The 17343-nt window shown below is 53.8% G+C and overlaps 8 protein-coding genes across 8 annotated transcripts; 2 read left to right on the top strand and 6 right to left on the bottom strand.

Moving 5' to 3' along the window:
* Positions 1-2160: 2160 nt before the first annotated feature.
* On the bottom strand, positions 2161-4243 carry B0T26DRAFT_738176 (glycyl-tRNA synthetase 1; the record flags this gene model as incomplete). The annotated part of the gene is made up of 7 exons (XM_060443553.1): positions 2161-2241; positions 2274-2421; positions 2585-2841; positions 2874-2924; positions 2955-3456; positions 3519-3694; positions 3782-4243. 7 exons carry the CDS (start codon positions 4241-4243, stop codon positions 2161-2163), a joined length of 1677 nt encoding a protein of 558 aa, XP_060300320.1.
* A 1260-nt stretch (positions 4244-5503) lies between these two features.
* On the bottom strand, positions 5504-6959 carry B0T26DRAFT_694662 (ribonuclease T2-like protein). Its single transcript, XM_060441251.1, has 3 exons — positions 6518-6959; positions 6175-6309; positions 5504-6047 (listed from the first exon to the last, which is right to left on the bottom strand). Exons 1-3 carry the CDS (start codon positions 6823-6825, stop codon positions 5606-5608), a joined length of 885 nt encoding a protein of 294 aa, XP_060300319.1. The 5' UTR covers positions 6826-6959; the 3' UTR covers positions 5504-5605.
* Positions 6960-8050: 1091 nt separating this feature from the next.
* On the top strand, positions 8051-9093 carry B0T26DRAFT_694660 (Alpha/Beta hydrolase protein). Its single transcript, XM_060441250.1, has one exon. It carries the CDS (start codon positions 8077-8079, stop codon positions 8857-8859), a length of 783 nt encoding a protein of 260 aa, XP_060300318.1. The 5' UTR covers positions 8051-8076; the 3' UTR covers positions 8860-9093.
* On the bottom strand, positions 9030-9386 carry B0T26DRAFT_639247 (Cerato-platanin; the record flags this gene model as incomplete). The annotated part of the gene is made up of 1 exon (XM_060437115.1): positions 9030-9386. A coding segment is annotated over one exon (357 nt), but the record flags the coding sequence as incomplete, so codon positions are not given.
* A 938-nt stretch (positions 9387-10324) lies between these two features.
* On the bottom strand, positions 10325-11366 carry B0T26DRAFT_694658 (uncharacterized protein). The gene is made up of 2 exons (XM_060441249.1): positions 10664-11366; positions 10325-10590 (listed from the first exon to the last, which is right to left on the bottom strand). Exons 1-2 carry the CDS (start codon positions 10904-10906, stop codon positions 10546-10548), a joined length of 288 nt encoding a protein of 95 aa, XP_060300316.1. The 5' UTR covers positions 10907-11366; the 3' UTR covers positions 10325-10545.
* Positions 11367-12171: 805 nt separating this feature from the next.
* B0T26DRAFT_637451 (uncharacterized protein) lies at positions 12172-12756 on the bottom strand (the record flags this gene model as incomplete). Its single annotated transcript, XM_060436928.1, has 1 exon — positions 12172-12756. A coding segment is annotated over one exon (585 nt), but the record flags the coding sequence as incomplete, so codon positions are not given.
* A 2208-nt stretch (positions 12757-14964) lies between these two features.
* B0T26DRAFT_765427 (uncharacterized protein) lies at positions 14965-15983 on the bottom strand (the record flags this gene model as incomplete). The annotated part of the gene is made up of 2 exons (XM_060446462.1): positions 15731-15983; positions 14965-15687 (listed from the first exon to the last, which is right to left on the bottom strand). Exons 1-2 carry the CDS (start codon positions 15959-15961, stop codon positions 14965-14967), a joined length of 954 nt encoding a protein of 317 aa, XP_060300314.1. The 5' UTR covers positions 15962-15983.
* B0T26DRAFT_821935 (WD40-repeat-containing domain protein) lies at positions 15974-17304 on the top strand. Its single transcript, XM_060447409.1, has one exon. It carries the CDS (start codon positions 16259-16261, stop codon positions 17177-17179), a length of 921 nt encoding a protein of 306 aa, XP_060300313.1. The 5' UTR covers positions 15974-16258; the 3' UTR covers positions 17180-17304.
* The last annotated feature ends 39 nt before the right edge of the window (positions 17305-17343 follow it).

Genomic DNA, 17343 nt, shown 5'->3' with positions numbered 1-17343 from the left:
GAACCTGCCTCGTCGCATTGTCCCACAAGAAATCTCCAAAATCCACATCCGATCATGCGAGACACAATTGAGTTCGTCTCAGGAAACGAACCCAAACATGAGCTGAACCTTGCCAGCTAGGTATTGTCTTGGCTACCTAAATTTATCAAGTTATTTTCGTAGTTTGTTTCCCTATCAGTACCATCCCTGTGAGCAGTAGCTTGCTCTGTTTCTTGCCGTCTTAGGTGGTCGGGTAGGTTGGCAGGTGAGAAACCAAACGCTGCACCGAGCATCATGCAAGCAAATCCGCCAGTGCGGCAGATTCTGCTCCTTGAAATACTTCGGCACGCCTAGCGGCGGCTTGGCTTAGCTCAGCTCACCCCCACCCACCCAAGTCCCAGAACCCGACTTGCGTTTGGTTGACCTCACAGGAATGTCCCACCGGTTTTGTGAGTTTTCAGTCGACCGCAATTGAGTTTGGGCACACATAAGGCCATCCGAATTGACGGGTCGAGCCAGGAGCAATAAACTCAAAGTCAAGCCCGGCAACATCCTGAGAACGTGGTAGGTATCACTCCCCCATCTTTCTCCCTTGGAACGTAGCAGGTCATCGGGTTGTCGCGGCGGTGTGGCCTGAGCTGCCACGACCCCTCTCGGAGGTGAAAGGCAAAGCCGCCGCCACCTCGTCACGGCCCTCAAAATCTTCGCATGGAGATTCTTGACACTGGCAGGCGATGCGAGCCGGCCGTCTGCCGTCTGCCGTCCACCGTCTACTATCCTCCTCCGTTTTTGTGATCAGACGGACCCAAAAATACCCAAAGCAAAACGCCGCCGCAACTTCATAGGCGGAAAGCTGGGGTTAACCCGGTTCGCTTGGAATGCGGAGTGGACGAGCCAGGGCTCCCAATGGACGCCATCCTGTCTCAGACCCCTAACTCTCTCCCCACAGTCGGTCCGAAAAGGCTGTTCGCCGTATCCCATTTCTTCGCCGTTGCCGTTTTCTCTCCGCTCTTTAACAAAGCTCGCTCATTCCATTACGATAGAAACACAATACTCTGGCGCGCTCTAATTCCCGGGTTGCTGCGTGAACCCATCTTTTCACGACAGTGTATTTTCTTTCACCCCCTTTGCGCAGCCGCAACATCGTGGGAACTGAACTTGGCCGCTCAGCATGGTCCCGGTCCACATTTCCCTTCCGTTTCGGCCTTTTCATCCATAACCCTGACCCATTTCTGATCAATCGTATCAATATCATCTCATGGCACGGCCGGGCCAAAAGTCTACACTCTCTTGTACTTAACAATGGAACCTGCCCTTACAGAGTACATAGTATGGACGTAAGAACATTCCAGGTTGCTTGTAAACATAGACGCACTCACTAGAATTTTAGGTTCTCAGTGCTATCTCTAGCGCTCAGGTCCCTCCGCGTTAGTGCCTTGGTCCTTAGCAACTGTATCCATGGATGTAGTCGCGCATCGTACAGTATCCGTAGTAGCAGCACAAAAGGACCAGACGGAAGCCAAACTACGTCGCTACCAGGTAGCTAGCCCCCGCTAATGTATTTGTGCCAAAACTGGGGGGGAAAAACGCCCTGTTGGTTGAGTCTGGAGCAATCCTGCTTCCCTAGCAAGCAGCTTTGCTTTGCGAGAGTGAGATTTGTGAGTCCTTGGACAACACAGCTCTTGAAAGGGTTTGTAGGGGGGGTGGGGAAAGGTAGGAATCGAATCATCGAACAAACAGACTATCAGATGGGACAGGGTCGTTAGGGTGGATGTCTAGGAACCACAACTGCGTGATAGTGACGGCCCACATATTCTGCGCATCCACAACGGCATCGGCACCCCACAAAGATCAAGTCAGCTTAGACAAGGTTTAAAAGAAAAATCCGGGGGAAGGTTCGAATGTAGAAGTATTGGCCTAGCCTCGGAAATAAAATAACGAGAGCATGACATGGACTAACACTCCTTCCACTTATTGCCCTCGTCGACTGCCAGACATCATTCGATATCAGCTATCGTTTCCCTTATTTACCTTTAGTGTCTTCTGAATAGGAATGTTCGCGAGACTGGCGGCAGTACCTCACTAAGATGCACGAGAAATAAGAAACTAAGGTTGCGGATAATGCCTACCAAAAATTAAGTCAGGTCTGTCTGGAAATCGTCAACATAGATAGCTTGGTATCTAGTCCTCCTGGCCTTGGCCCAAAAATGGCTGCAATCGCTGCGAGATCTCTTCCCACGACTCTATGCTATCTGCTAGGTTCTTCACTGCTTGAACCACCTCGTCTTCCGAACCTCGAAGCTAGTCATGCTGTCCCGCTCCTTGAGGGTGATGGAACCATCTGCCAGTGTGTCAAAGTCAATAGTGATGCCCAGCGGCGTGCCCAGCTCGTCATTTCGTGCATATCTCTTGCCGATAGATGCACTAGACGAATCAAGGTTCCTGGAGGTTGATCCCCAAGGAACGCAGCCGAGCAGAGAGTTTGCGGACAAGGGGCATGAATTGGGGTTGAGCGGAGAGAGGAACAATCAGCACTTCTATTGGTGCCACAGAAAGGGGCAATGATAATACCGAAAAGAATCTGTCAGTAAAGGTAGCCTCACACAAAAGTCCGACGTAGCGTACTGCTCTTGCAGCATCGTGGGGCCGATGCCAATAAACCTGTTCAAGGAGACTGTACAGAATCCGGCCAATACCGAATGATGGTTCAATGACATTCGGGGTGTATTTGCGCGTGTTCGAAGTACGAGTCACTTTGGAGATAGCCAGAAGATTGCTCGAGAGCTCCACGGAAGTGCTGCCGTCAGACAAGACGGGCGTATTGATGGTCACAGCCCCGGTTTCTCTGAGCTGAGTGGCTAACTGCTCAAGGGAGGCTGATCGAGACCCTCAACGCTTGTTTGCATGGCCTTCGCATCGCGCTTGAAACGTGGGTCGACAAGCTTCTTGTCCAATGCCGCCTCCTATTCCTTCACCTTGACAGGCTCGGACAGGGCTTGTTCAACGACCAAAGGAGTGCCCGTGTACTTTGAGTGTACTGCCAAGTCGTATGCGCTCCGATCAGCACATCCAACGCACTCGATCCAGCCGTAGCTCGTCAGGAGCTCGGCATCCCAGCAGTCACATGCATAGTGCGCCATTTCATTGTCCATATGCTGCCTAAACCGAACTTTTAAGGGGTCGATTCCGATCTTGAGGAGAAACAGCATGACTCTTCCCAGGAAGTAGCCCAGGGTTTCGTTGTCAACCACCTTGGATTTGACCACTTCTCCTACGGTCAGCGTCTGAGGCGTCGTGTTTCCAGCAAGCTGCTTCTCCTTATCAAGGAGAGGCAACTTGACGTTGCAGACTTCGGAAAACCGGGCGTGCTGCTTGTTTTCGGGTTCGACAAAATGCTCTATCTCAGCCACCAGGAACTCCCTGACTTGGAGAAGCCCAGACCTGGGCGAGATCTCGTTTTTATAGGCCTTTCCAACGCTGGTAGACGCGAACAGCATCGAGCCCTGGTTTAGTCGAGGAGCTTTTTGAAGTTCAAGAACTGACTCTGGGCCGTCTCGGGACGGAGGCAGATAGGTGTAGCTGAACTAGGGCCAATCGTAGATTTAAACATCAAGTTGAAAGGGATTGGCGGGTTGGCCTCGCCGTTGCCGTCTGGATTTCGAATATCGAGCCGTGTGATCAACTCACCAAGTTGGGGGCCATCGTAATTGCCAATCTGCAATACGCCAAATTGTGGAGTTATTCACTAGATACAAAATGGTAGAAGGAGCAGGCAGACAGAACTAGACAAACCAACACTGACCTTGGCAAGGATGTCATTATATTCGGAAATGGCTGCATCACCCAACTTGGGAGAGTCCTTGGAAGGCCCGTTTAGCCCCCACGAGAGTCGCGATTCCAGGACATTCTCAACGAGGTGATCGGCTCTTAGGTATTCACCCTTGGCGGGGCCCTTGCACATCAAGTCGGCGAACTTGTCGACATGACCACTTGTCTTGAGGACAAACTCGGGTGTTAGTACGCTGCAGTCTAGCTCCAGAAAGTTTTCCTCGAGAACAAAGTGCTTCCTCCAGGCATCGACAATATTTGTCTGCAAGGCAGTTCCAAGCAGTCCGTAGTCGTAGAGACCACGGTTGTCGCCCTTGAAGTTGGGCGAAAGACGGTAGATCTCGAAGACCTCGCTGAAGAAGAGCCGTGGTTTCAAGACTGCTTCAAGCAGCGACCTGTCGAGTCTACTACCGTTCAAGGTCGTCATAGAAGCCATGATCAAGGCGTAGTAGAATGGAACAAGGCAGGAACGCAGGGTGCTGATTAGCGCCGGAAATATCCGAAGAGCTCCAAGTTGAGGCGGGGTTACAGGAGCTAGGACGTACCAAAGGAGGTGGAGATCGGGGAAGTGGGCGGCTCTAAAACCATCCCCGCAACGGAAGACATGGAAGCGTTAGGGACTCGGTTAGCTAAGCAGCCCAACTGACGATTATGTAAGGAGGTACCTACTCAGTACCAAGCCACTAACGCGGAGGTATCCGAGCGCTAGAATATAGCAGTGAGCCCCTGGAATTCTACACGTGTGGTGAGCAGGCAGTATTTTCAGGCTCCCATGTCCTTACGTCCTCCGCAAGGGCAGTACAAGAGACCTCAAGAGGGTGTTTTTCATCCCTTCCACAAAGACTTTGGGAGGGGCTAACTAGTTTGGCTTCCGTTTGTGCTGGCTACTACTGCACGATGCACGATGCCCAACTAGCTCTGGGGCGTTTCTTGTCGGGCCGATGATGTTTGGGGTTTTGTGTGCGGGGAGTCTTCTCACCTCCAGCTTCCAGGTTTTTTGTTTTCTCCGCACATTCAAGTTAGCATGGAAGTTAGTCACCCTGTAGGTCCCGCAAGAGCATCCCATGTCTTTGCGCTCGCCCACACACACAACACATGGCTGCCCGCGCGTGTTTCTTGGGAAGAAGCGGGGGAAAACGTCTGGAAGGGCTCCACGTCTACATCAACGACCGGAATGGGGATATGTTGTCGCGAGCCCCAAGCGGGGGGGCTGTTTCCCTTCTTTACACACACCTCCGCGCGCTTGCACCGCTACGCGCATGGCCAAGTCGGTCCTTTGCTGCTCGGTTGGGGGGTGGGAGCATGAAGAAGCTCGGATGCCGGCTTGAGGGGGGTCTCAACCCGATTTCGCACTAGGTCTGGAGCGATCATCGCTTCTCCTGCCTGGGCTGGGCTGACTTGCACGTGTATGGATGTACTGTACCTCAACCACGATGGCCTGCCCGAGACAACGCGTCGTTTCGTGGTTGCACATGCTGTCGGGTGCTCAGATCGACAAGGCAAACTCCTCGCTTGCACAGAGGAAGATCCCCGGCTGTAGATCAAGGGGCATCGAGTCTCAGAGAACCCGGGGATTCGTCAACAACCTCCTCGAGACTCTGATAATAACCGAAACGGAGCAGCCTGGTCGCGTTGGATAGGGGCTCCTACGCCAGTCTAGGGGCAGCATTGTTCTCCTGTTCCTGTTGGGTGTGATCCTCCAAAAATCAAGATGGTAAATTAGAAAGCTAGTACAATAATCAATAATATATGGATAACGAAGCAAACCACCTTTCCCCCGTAAGAAACAGCCCGTGCATTATAACTCGTCTTCCCTAGGTATCTTGGGGAGGTACTTGACCCAGGGCGCGCAGTTACCCGCATTACCCTCTCTCCCGAGGTCCTGGGCTGGCACAAATTCTCCGCTCTGCAGGCTCCCCTTGACGAAATAGACGTACCACGCCTCATGCAAGACATCTCTCCGCCCAGTGCACCGGAGCACCACCCTGCCGCCGCTGAACTTCTCCAGCGCGGTCTGGATATCTACTAAAGGGTAGTGCCGGCGACTATGCGGCACAATGCCGGCCCTTTCTAGCGCGGAGTACGTGTCCAGCATGCGGAATAGAGCCGAGGCACGCGTGAAGTAGTCAACGACCTCCATCCCTGGGGTATGCAGCTCGCCGTAGCATGCAGGCGCAAGTGTGTTGATACAGGTGGCGTGTTTATTGAACTCGTGCTGCCAGAGCCGCGAGTTTGACCCACTGCAACCAAAAACTCTAGTGTTAGCCCTATTCAACGAGAAGATATATCTCAACGTCCCCTCTCCATATCAGAGGCTATTCCACCATTGCCGAAAATGACCCAGGGGGGGGGGAGATGAGCACGTACGACGCAGCAAGCCAGAACCGGTTCATGAACTCAATGAGGTCGTCTTGCCCGTAGTGCTCGAGCACGGCCGTGATGTTGTTGAACTGTGGTGTCATATGGCAGAACTGGTCGTAGGTACCGTCGCAGAGATCGGGCCTAGTGTTGATACACCCCCAGGGGTTGTTCGTCAGCACGGATCTTTTGTTTCCTATTTCCTGTTCCTGGCCAACTCCCCACGACTGTCCCCTGAACCTGCCAACCGTTACCGCCACTTCATAGCGGCAGTAATAATGTAGCAGACACAAGTCTCTTGTCATGCGTCGGAGATGAGGTCCCAAGCCAAAAAATAATCCAGTGTACCCACCATAGCCCATGCAGTGTCCAGTCCGTCTCAGCGCCGCCAGCGTGCGTCTTTTGGTCCCAGAACTGCGTCAACAGCATGCGCCCGCCGGGGTAGACGAAGCAGCACGAGTCGTCCGCGATGGGGGTGCTGTTGTGGCAGCTCATCGGGCCGTCGAGGGGGCATGACGGCGCGCCGCTGAGGGGGTAGTAGGGTTGAACATCGCTAGGCGGTAGCGGCGCGCTGGTGCTGTCGACGAGTGCGGCTGGGATCTGCGACAGCAGGTTGCTGGCGTACGAGAACAGCCCGCGCAGCGACAAGGCCTGCGTCATCGTTTCGTTGTATTCCTAGTCGCAGCGCTCAATCGGTGCAAGGACGGCAGTGCGGTAGTTTAGATCCTGATGCAGCGCACGAGGATGGGATGGAAATCGGGGAGCTCGTGGTTGTTGAGGAGAGCTGGTGCCCTCTGAACGGATAAGCCTCGATAAGGCAACCGATTGTCTGTCTCCACTAACCCCCTGCTTAAGGCTGAGACTGGCGCTGCCTGGGGATCCTGGTTGGCTGGATCTGGGGAAGCTTGGAGCACGGGACCCCGGTTTTCCCAAACGCTAAGCAGCCTCGCCAGGAACCAACCGCTGCAAACTACGAGGTTACACCCATGACATGAGTCAAAAATTGAAGGCTGACTGCGAAAAAGAAACTCTAAAATAGTTGATCCAAATGCTGAGATAAACTTGATGCCATGCTCTATTTCCTTTCCTAGAAGCAGGCAGCGAAGCAAAGCGCAAGCAGTAACTAAACAGTGCACCAAACCCCGCCAAACATCTGTGGTTTCAGCGCTGCATCGTACAGTTTTGGAGAGGACCAACCTCAACGATATGGAAATTTGAGCTCTACTATTAGAGTGGAGGCGATGATACAACATGCCACTCCATAAAAAGGCCACTCCATCAATCCTGTCTTGCTATAGATTTTCTCTTCTAGCAGTAGAGGGAGGCAAAGGACCATGGCCCCTTGAAAGCAAGCCGCAGTTACTCAACCCGACAAACCAGGCCCGAAGGATACCTCACCGTCCAACATATATCCCATAGGCAGGTAGACAAAGCCACCATGGCGCCGGGCCCCGTTCGCGGCTCGTTTTCGGAGCCGCTGGTCGTGGAGCCTCTGCTAGGATCGCCACACAAGCAGACCTTCATCCTGCTCCACGGGCGCGGCTCTAGCGCGGCCAAATTTGGACCAACGCTGCAGCAGACGCCTTTCCTGCTCCCTTTGCCTCTGCCCGAGAACGGACAACAACAGCCCAGCAGCGGCAGCGGCAGCGGCAGCGGCAGCGGCAGCAAGTGTGACGCAGAAGACGGCGCCGGCCAACACAGAGACATCACGATCCTGGCGGCAGCCTTTCCGCACGCGCGCTTCGTCTTCCCCACGGCGCCCCGAGGCCGCGCCACGATCTACAAGCGCAGCCTCGTGCGGCAGTGGTTTGACAGCTGGCACGTAGACTCGCCGCGGCCGTGCACGAGGGGATGACGGTCGGCGGGCTGCAGCAGACGGTCGGCTACCTGCACGGGCTGGTGCGGCGGGAGATGGCTTTGGTGGGCGGCGCGCAGAACGTGGTGCTCGTGGGACTGAGTCAGGGGTGTGTGGCCAGCCTGGTGGCGCTGCTGCTGTGGGACGGGGAGCCGCTGGCCGCCGCGGTCGGCATGTGCGGCTGGCTGCCGTTCGTGTCGCATCTTCTGAGCCCACAGGACGCAGAGAGGTCTGGTGTGGGCCCCGGGGAGGGAGTGGCTACAGACTGTAGTGATGACGATGAGGAGGAGCAAGAATTGGAGACGGGAGAGTCTGGGGGTGGTAGGGTTGATGAATATGATGAACGCAACAATGACGATAACACTGACGAGAAAGATGAAGATGAGGAGGACGAGGAGGATGACGAGGACGACGAGGACGACGATGACGAAGATGGAAGACATGAGGATCATGGGGCTTGCTGGGAAGACGACTTTGATCCATTTGCCCACTCCGACAATGAAGGCGGTTTATCCATGCCGCCTGCAAAGGTGTTAGACCCAGCAATAGCAGCCGTCCGGACTCTTCAAGAGAAGTTGGAGCTTGGTGGCCAAATTCCAGAACGCCGTCCACGGTCCTTTGATACTCCGCTGTTCCTTGGACACGGCGACAAGGACGAGAAAGTTCATGTGAGTCTTGGCCGAGGCGCGGCAGAATGCCTGAACGGGTTGGGACTTGATGCGGCATGGAATGAGTACAGGGGTCTCGGACACTGGTACTCTGATGCGATGCTTGCAGATCTGGTCTGCTTCCTGAAGAACAAATCTCGTTGGGAAGAAGGTGAAAAAAAGCAGCCTTGATGGCATTACTCGATTAGTGCATTACAGGAGATACTAAATACTTTGATGCTCTTTCGTCCGCCGCCTTTTGTCTCCCTGGTCCTTCCCTCCATGGTAGACCCGGCCTCTTCACATACAGCCATGAGTGCGAGGAAATCCGAATGCAAATACCCATCGAGGACGCCTCCCTTTTACAAGCCACAGCTGCTGAGAGGCACCTCGGTGACAATGGCATCGACGCGGCCCAGAGCCCACGCCCGCCCGCTCGTCAGGTCATTCATGGCGTCGAAGCCAATGTTCAGCCCCTGGGTCGTGAAGTCAATGGCCAGGATGTAGATTGTCTTGCCCCGGTACGTCGCCTGCCAGCAAGTACCGCAGTTGGTCGAATTCCACTCGCTGATTGTCTGGACACCACCAATGTATGGGAAGCTGGGCACATCAGCTTGTGTCTCCCACCCGTACTTCCACATGACGCCGTTCTCGCCGTCCGAGCACATCAGCTCCTCGAGCGTCCGGTTGGCCTCGTCGTAACCCGCATCGTAAGTGACTTTAAATAGCAGACACCAAAAGTTAGCACACTTTGTTCTTGCAGGTAGTGGCCTTGCACAGCTAGGTAGCTATGCAACGTACTGGTGATGGCGGATACTGCAGAAGCAAGAGAGCAAATTCCGGCGGAGATCTTGGAGAAAAGCATGGTAACTGGTGGGCGTCTGTGTGTGCTGGTGATTGTATGGTCTTTGCTTGGTATGGTTGAGGAAGATGACGCGTCGGACGTGACTGTTGTTTGGCTGAGAGCTCCTGAATATGAGTACTTTGACGATGATGAATGTTGATACGAGCAAGACAGTAAGTATGGGATTAGCTTGTGGTTGTTGGTTGTGCAAAGAACGGAAGAGAAAATTTGAGAAGAGTCGGGTCAAAGGCACGCCATTTTATCCCCAAAGTTTTCCGCTCTCTCCTTCTTGCTCTTTTTGCTGTGTTCTTGGGGCATCCTTCTTCTTTCGGAATTGCTTGCCACACTGGCCCCTTCCGACCTACCAAGGAATTTGAAGCTAGAAGGAAAGAGCGCTCGTCATACACTGCCCGATCGGCAAGTGATATCTTTTTAGGCTCTGCAAGAAAGTGAAGGTCAAGCAGTTCCTTCGTTGTGCCTTCTCCTAGTGCTTCTTGACATTTAAGACAGCGGCATCCGACAAGTTGAGAGCCAGAATTACAATCACTGTCAAGTTCTGCTTGACATCTAGCACAGCCCCTATTCACGCTCTAGGCATCGAAAGACGCCGCCAATAAAACTTCCTGATTCAACCAACCTCGGCCGTGAGCCCAAGCGCTGAAGTCATCAAACTCATATGACAAGAAAATAAGATGAGAGAATACGGAACAAGGAGGCGGCCTCAATCCCAGAACACACTACAGTCTCCGAAGACTTTGAGTCAGTTATTCATGCTCATAATAATCCAAGCTGGCTTGCGCAAAAGGCAAGTCTCAACAATGCATGGCACGATTATGAGATAGTCATTATCCAGGTGAGCGTCTTTTGAAACCACGACAAATAATATTGCACTTTGAATGAACTGTCGGCAGTAGAAACACACAAATCAACTCATACGCACAGTATCACACATTATCCAGCGATCTAGCTTGCCTTGAGGAGCCCATCACCTTCTCATTCCGCCTGAAATGGGAATTCTGCTCAAGAGAAAACACTCAAGTGCAGTTGACAGGGCCAAAGAGACCACTCCATGTGCACGGCTAACCAACACGTAAAATATTAGCCACGACATCTCACCACAAACAAAGATCAGCGACAGAGAGAGCAACATACATTCCCAGTAGCAGTGCAGTTGTGCCCGGGGAAGATGGGCCCGATCCCGCCGCCATATGCGCAGTTGACCTGCAAGCCGGCAAGCCCCGCCGGCGTCACGATGGTGCACTGGTTTGTCACGGTGCTACACGTCCCTTGAGCCGGGGCAGTCTGGCGCGAGTCGATTGCCGCCGCTGACACGGGGGCCGGGGCTCCCATCGCGAGTCCCAGCAGGAGAGAGGAGGCGAGGATGAAGAGCTGCATTTTTGCTTTTGTGCGTTTGGATGGGTGCGAGACTGGTATAGTGCGGACGGTATTTGAGAGCTCACACCGGAAGAGACGAAATTGAGATGGAGAAATGGAAGTTTGGCCAATAAATATACCTGTTCTATGTGACACAGATGCTCTCACGTACTGTGGCCGACACCCTTAGCCCGCAGTGGCATGTCGTAACTGCCTGCACTCGACCTAATTAGAAATCGACTCGTCACCTAGAGAGGCACAGATATGTTGACTTGGCCGAAACAAACTTACGATGTGACCTATGGGATGAACGGTGAGTGGGGAGGTAAGCTTACTTGCGTCAACACTTGGTGTGTTTCCTGGACCTGAGTAAGCAGATTCCAATACTTACGTTTGTGAGTGACATTGGGGAGGCTAATAATCCGGATTGGCTGGAATTGCCATGCCCTCTCCTGTCTCTAACTGAGCAAGAGGGTAAATACCGCATAGACGGTGCTCTGATGCTACTCGCAAATAGTCAGATAATCAAATATTGATTTCATAATTTCTCTCACCCTCCTTTGTTTTTATATACAGCCAGTCTCCAGAAACCTGTTACCGTAGTTATATACAAGACACTGTGTGACTCCGATGCCATGCCGTTGCCCTAATTGTTTGGAGCGATCCTGTAAACCCATTACCTGTACCTTTATCCCAAAACCATTAATTATACAAGATTATCGGATGGAAATATCTGCACTCTCTCTCCTTCATCGTCAGTCCTTGTGTTGACTCCGCCGATACTGAGGCTCGGAGGTCGGCATCTCAACCGGCCCCACCCAGCCGTTACCCGTCTCTGTCATCGGGGACACCACCGAGTAGTCGGCTCCGGCACTGCTGGCGGCGGCGGTACTGCCATTCAGCATCGTGCTGGTCGGGGTGGATGCAGCGTCGTAGTGGACCGTGACATATCCTTTCGGAATGACCGACCTGGTGGCGGCGAGCTCAGCCCGGCCCCGCGCCGAGTCTTTTCCAGGACTACCCCAGAGTTCCTTGTGGTCCATCTCTTGCGGAAGCTCAACAAAGTCGGTGGGTTGGGTGTTGTCGCCGCGGGGTGTCACGTGCATCCGCGGCCACTTTGATGACCGGCCAGGCGGCGGCTCGTACACTACAGGAGCCGCGAGCTGACGTTCGGCTGCGCGCTGGCCCTGCCGGTAGATCATGCTGCCCAGGAGGCCGAGGAGCACGACACCGGCTACCGCCGCACCGGCACCGATGCCGCCCCTCGCGGCGGCGCTGAGTCCATCCGTGCTGCTTGCCTCGCTGGAGCTGGGCTGCGCCGCGTTGCCGTCCGAGCCGAGGGCGCTGGTGCTGGTGGGTTCGACGCTCTGAGAGGGCCTGGTCCCGGTGACTACCAAGGTAGAAGCGGGATCTTCTGGTGAAGCAGTGGAAGGGCCGGTGGGAGTAGAAGCCGAGGTGGATGATGATGTTTGCTGAGAAGCTGTTGAGGATGACGGCGGCAGTATGTCGTCAGCCGGCACAGGGTACTGAAATCGCGGCGTATAGTCTGGATTGCTGACGCCATCCTCGATCTGAATCTCGTAGAAGTCTGTGGGCAAGTCCGAGGGCGGGTTGAAGACGAAGCTGTCGGGCGGGGGGCCGGCATAGCCGGTGACGACGACGAGGACGCGTTGCAGGTTCTCATCAAGGCCATTCATGAGGGTGATGTTGACGGGACCTCGGTTGCCCGTCCATTTGAGGGGGATCGGCTTGCCCCTCGGCGTCTCGTAGTTGCCGTTGAGGAAGACAAGCTGCTGCTGGGCACGAGCGGCTGTCGGGAAGAAGGCTACCAGAAGCGTCAAGACCAGCACAACTGGCAGCGCCGTTGCCATTCGCATCGTCATCATGGCAGCTGCTGAGGCTGCTGACGTCGCTGGCACGGACTTGGCCCGGCAACGCAAGGACATGGTCGCGAGGTTAAAGCCCACCATCCAAGGTAAGAAGTTCCGTGAGGATTGTGCAAGGGCAACCTAGCGGGCCAAAAGAGGCAAGGTGCGATGTGAAGTGAGAAGTTAGAGATCGGGCACGGCAGACGTCGTTGGTCCTGGGCCGCCAGCTGCAAGCATCAAGACCCTCCTGATCGATCGTAAGGGAGAAAAAAAGGAATCAGGCCCCAGCAGGCGAGAACCATCCTCCCGGCTTGGGTCCCGCGCCTCAGCTGGGGCGTTGCCAATGTGCCAATGGCAGACAGCAATTTCGTTCAGGGGCCGACATTGTATGTGAAGCCCGCGCCGCACGCTAGCCGAGTCTTGATCGTGGGTCAGCAGCGGAGCAGTGAGCACTAGGCGATAAAGGGGAAGACGGCCGGATAGCCTTGCCAAGCTCGCGCCCATTGCAGGGGCTTGGCTCTGCATCCCGATAAGGAAGGATCACTAACGGTGCAGGGAAGGGCAACCGACCTAAAGTCTATTCTTGCCTCGAATTTAGCTTCAAAACCTCTGCTGTTCACGATACTCCATAGTCCCCTTAGCGAAGCGCCGCCCCTCTTTTTATGGGCTGCATCTTCGGCGAATAAACTCCTTCAGAGGCTACGAACGTAAGGTAAATGGCGAAGACAAGACACTAACCTATCCTCTTGTTTCACCAAGGAAGCGAAAAGCCCAATCGCTGTGAGGCTAGAATAGCCACGAGGTTGCCAAGCAAGCATGTTGCAATAGATTGCCTGCTCTTGCAGCACGCTAACTCTTGAAATTGGAGCACTTCCTCGTCGTTGAGGTCGAGGACAAAAGAGTGTTGCGCGCGTTATCGTCGTCTCGTGCTCGCTCGTGGGGTCGTCCCTTCCGGACTGAAACAAGAAGCTTTGATGGCAGAAAACAATGGGAAAAGGGACTCGGACAGGATGCCACTGGCCAGTCTGCATGTAGGTTCTGCCGGTGGCAATGAGTCCCATGGCGGGGCTGCTAGCTTGTTCATTTTAGCTCATTCTGTCAAGTGCCTTTACTTGTGCGTTTTTGAAGAGGCAGGAATGCCAGTGGGAACAAGAATTTCCAGGACGGTGACGTATCCTCAGCTTCTGGACCCCTTCGCTTTCTAGAGCAGGGCCTGAGAGCGCCACTTGACGGGCGTGATCTGAGTCTGGGTTGTCCCATTCAAGCAAAGCCCAAAATGGATAAATAAATACTAGAAGATGATAAAAAAATCATTCAGTTATTGTGGCATGAATGTGGCGATGTGAGGCTTGAGTGGCGATACTGGCTGGCAACTTACACTCATTACCTTGTTTACCGGAGGCCCAGTCTACAGACCAGAGTTTAATCATCACGGACATTGGCTAGCTGTCACGCGCATTCACAGGGCAACGGAAATGAAGCATTTGATGCAGGGAGGTAAGGCTTGAATTGTCTGAAAAGGTCTAATCTCTTATTTCCTTTGGCAGGGCCAAAAGTCTCTTCTTTATAGTTATGAATAGTGGCAAAAGCTGGTGGCGAAGAATCACATAGCAGCTTCTAGATCTTTCTTGCTCGCTAATTCCAATATTGTGACACCAGCCTAATTGCTGTCCCTGTTTCAGCACGAATGTTCCATTTTCACGTCAGATAATCATAGGCGGAAGATTGATTAGTTTAACTCCCTCACCTTAGGTAATTGGAAAGACTGAAGACATCTGACATGATAATGCACCGGTTCAATATTGAGATTAAATCGTTTCATCCTAAAAACCCGATTGATAACTAACGCATCGACGGGGAATATTCTCCATGGGTACGTTTCATCAGCACGGTAAAGCTGTTTGATGGCAGTCCGATAATGGAAGTTGAACAAGTCTGAATGTCCAGCTAGCGGAGACGGTTTCTGGAGGTCTGAAAGCGTGAGGTTCGCTCGGCTTTGAACCAGTTGACTGTGTGGAGCATTATCTGGATGAAATTTCTTACCCGGTCTTGCGCTTGGACGTTTTCACGTCAAATGCTTTGGGGCGGGACACGTCACCAGGCCCAGTGTCAAGGTGAAGTCTATGTAAACATGAGGTTCGCTATATTGAAAACGCTATTCTCCTTAGTTTGGGCGAAAGCCGGAATCATCCATCGCTTATTGAGGTCTACTCATGCAATTATACCGCTGTATTCCGGGTACCCAGAGGAAACAAAACCAGCCCTGACCGCCTCGAGGACACGGGAATGGATCGTTGCTAGCGCAGCGATCAGGCCGAAATTCTCTGTCAGATCCCGACCGGCCGTCAGGACTATCGCCTTTCCATTCAAATCCGTAACCTTGCCTCCCGTCTCTTCAAAGACCATCATACCTCCAGCATGGTCCCAGGAGTGAGCTGGAGCATTGTTTGGCAGCGGTGTGCGTAAAACAACGTCACTGAAGCCGAGAGCCAGAGAAATGTACCGCAGTTGGGTGCTGTAGATGTGGATTGGATCCCAAGGTGCACCTAACTCGGCTGCAATCTTGTGTCGATTTGCAAACTGCGGTGAGGTGGTCTTGGTATTTTCGCAGAACCGCAGCTGGCCCAAGTCGTTGACAGCATCACGTTGCCCCAGCGGCTTTGGCTCGAGGAGTTTGCCTTCCGACAATGGCCTGATTTGAGCGCCCTCGCCTCTGACTGCTGAGACCAGATAGCCGGGGCCACCGGTAAATGTGTCGCTCTCAGAAATCCTGCCGGAGTCTAGAGTGACGTGGGGGCAACCGAAAGCCGCCACCTTCTCATGTCCGTCCACTAGAAAAACTAAGCATACGACATACTGTCCCTGGTTTAAGAAGCCCTTGGTCCCATCGACAGGATCAATCATCCACACACGGCCTTCGGGGCCCCTGTAGGGCTTGGCGCCCGCGTCGATGCATACAAGCATCTGGGTGATAGACTGGGGGGGGGGGGCGCAACAGAGCTTCGGCATCGGGATCATCGAGATGGGTCTCGTCGACCAAGTCCCAGATTTTGAGTACGAGCTCGGGCTTCGTGCGCAACAGAGATGTATCCTCCTCTCCGACAATCTTGTCGTACGGAAAGCTGTGCTTTATTGCTGCAACGAGGAGAGCCTGTGCGGCAAAATCGGCCAAGGAGACGGGTGTCTTGTCACTTTTTGCGATAAGCATTTTCCTTTGCCGCTCAAAGGTCATATAGACTGGGTATACGGTGTTGCGTTTTCGCCAGACGGCAAACGGATAGCCTCGGTCTCGGCGGACAGAACTGTCAAGCTCTGGGATGTCGAGTCAAGACAGGAGATCCAGACGTTGACTGGCCACAGCGACTGGATCTACGCCGCGGCCTTCTCCCCCGACGGGTCCCTTCTGGCTTCAGGCGGGGCAGACAAGTCAATTCGGATCTGGGACATATCCTCTACACAACCCGAGATCTATCCAGAGCACCAAGGCCCTGTCCATTCAGTAGCCATGTGTCCCAAGGGAAAGCCCCTAGCGTCGGCCGCACATGACGAGCTGACAATACGAATCTGGGATTCCGCATCATGCCTATCGGCAAGAGAGCTCAAGGGTCATTGCGACTGGATCCACAGCATGCCATTCTCGCCCAACGGGCTGCTCTTGGCGTCCTGCTCGAATGACGAGACTATCAGGATCTGGGACACGCTATCAGGGGGACTAGTCCGGCTGCTTTGCGGGCACGAAAAAGGCATCCGCGCCGTCACATTTTCCGCCGACGGAACACATCTCGCATCTGCCTCGGACGACAAGACGGTCAGAATCTGGAACTTGACCCTAGAACTAGACAACGGCCCCGACGGTCAAAAGACGGTCATGACGGCCTGTGGCTACTCGGAACTAGCTCGGGCCGTGGCGTTCTCTCCAGATGGCGCAATGCTGGCTACAAGCTCTGACGATCTGACCATCATCTTGTGGAGACTGGATCTGTGCAGCGACCCGCAAGTAATCAGAGTGCTCCGGGGTCACCGAATATCTGTTCGAGCCGTTTCATTCTCTCCGCCGTCGGGCCACTTGCTGGCGTCGGCGTCCCCAGACGGCGACGTGAAGATATGGGACACCACTACGGGGGCCATCTTGCAGAGCCTGCGTATCCGTGCATACATCAACTCTATAACATTCTCACCACAGGGTCCGTATCTGCGGACTAACAGGGGCTTGCTGCCTATTGGGCACTATAACCCGGATTCTGGCGAGCCCCAATCTGCCGACGTCTTTCTCGACGGGGACTGGATTACGAGGAGGGGGGAGAGGCTCTTGTGGCTTCCCCTGCGGTTTCGGTCGACGTCTTCCTCATATTGGAGAAACGTGTTTTTCCTAGGTCATTCCTCTGGGTTTGTGACGTCCATGGAGTTCGACTTGACCTGCCCCTAGCCGTCGGTCGGTTCGGGTTAGTCTTCTACTTAATTCGCACATTTCGAGAGAGATACGAATAGTTATGAGTTGCGATTGGCGTGGGTGGACAGCTAAATCAGTGAGTGCATTGTCAGAGAACCGGATGCAAAGTAGGTGTTAATATGGTAAATGCAGCAACAGGT

The sequence above is a fragment of the Lasiosphaeria miniovina genome (assembly GCF_030549165.1).
Source record: "Lasiosphaeria miniovina strain SMH2392-1A chromosome Unknown B0T26scaffold_2, whole genome shotgun sequence".
Lineage (NCBI taxonomy): Eukaryota > Fungi > Ascomycota > Sordariomycetes > Sordariales > Lasiosphaeriaceae > Lasiosphaeria > Lasiosphaeria miniovina.
Note: the sequence above shows the minus strand (reverse complement) of the source record. Positions and strands in the feature narration are given on the sequence as shown.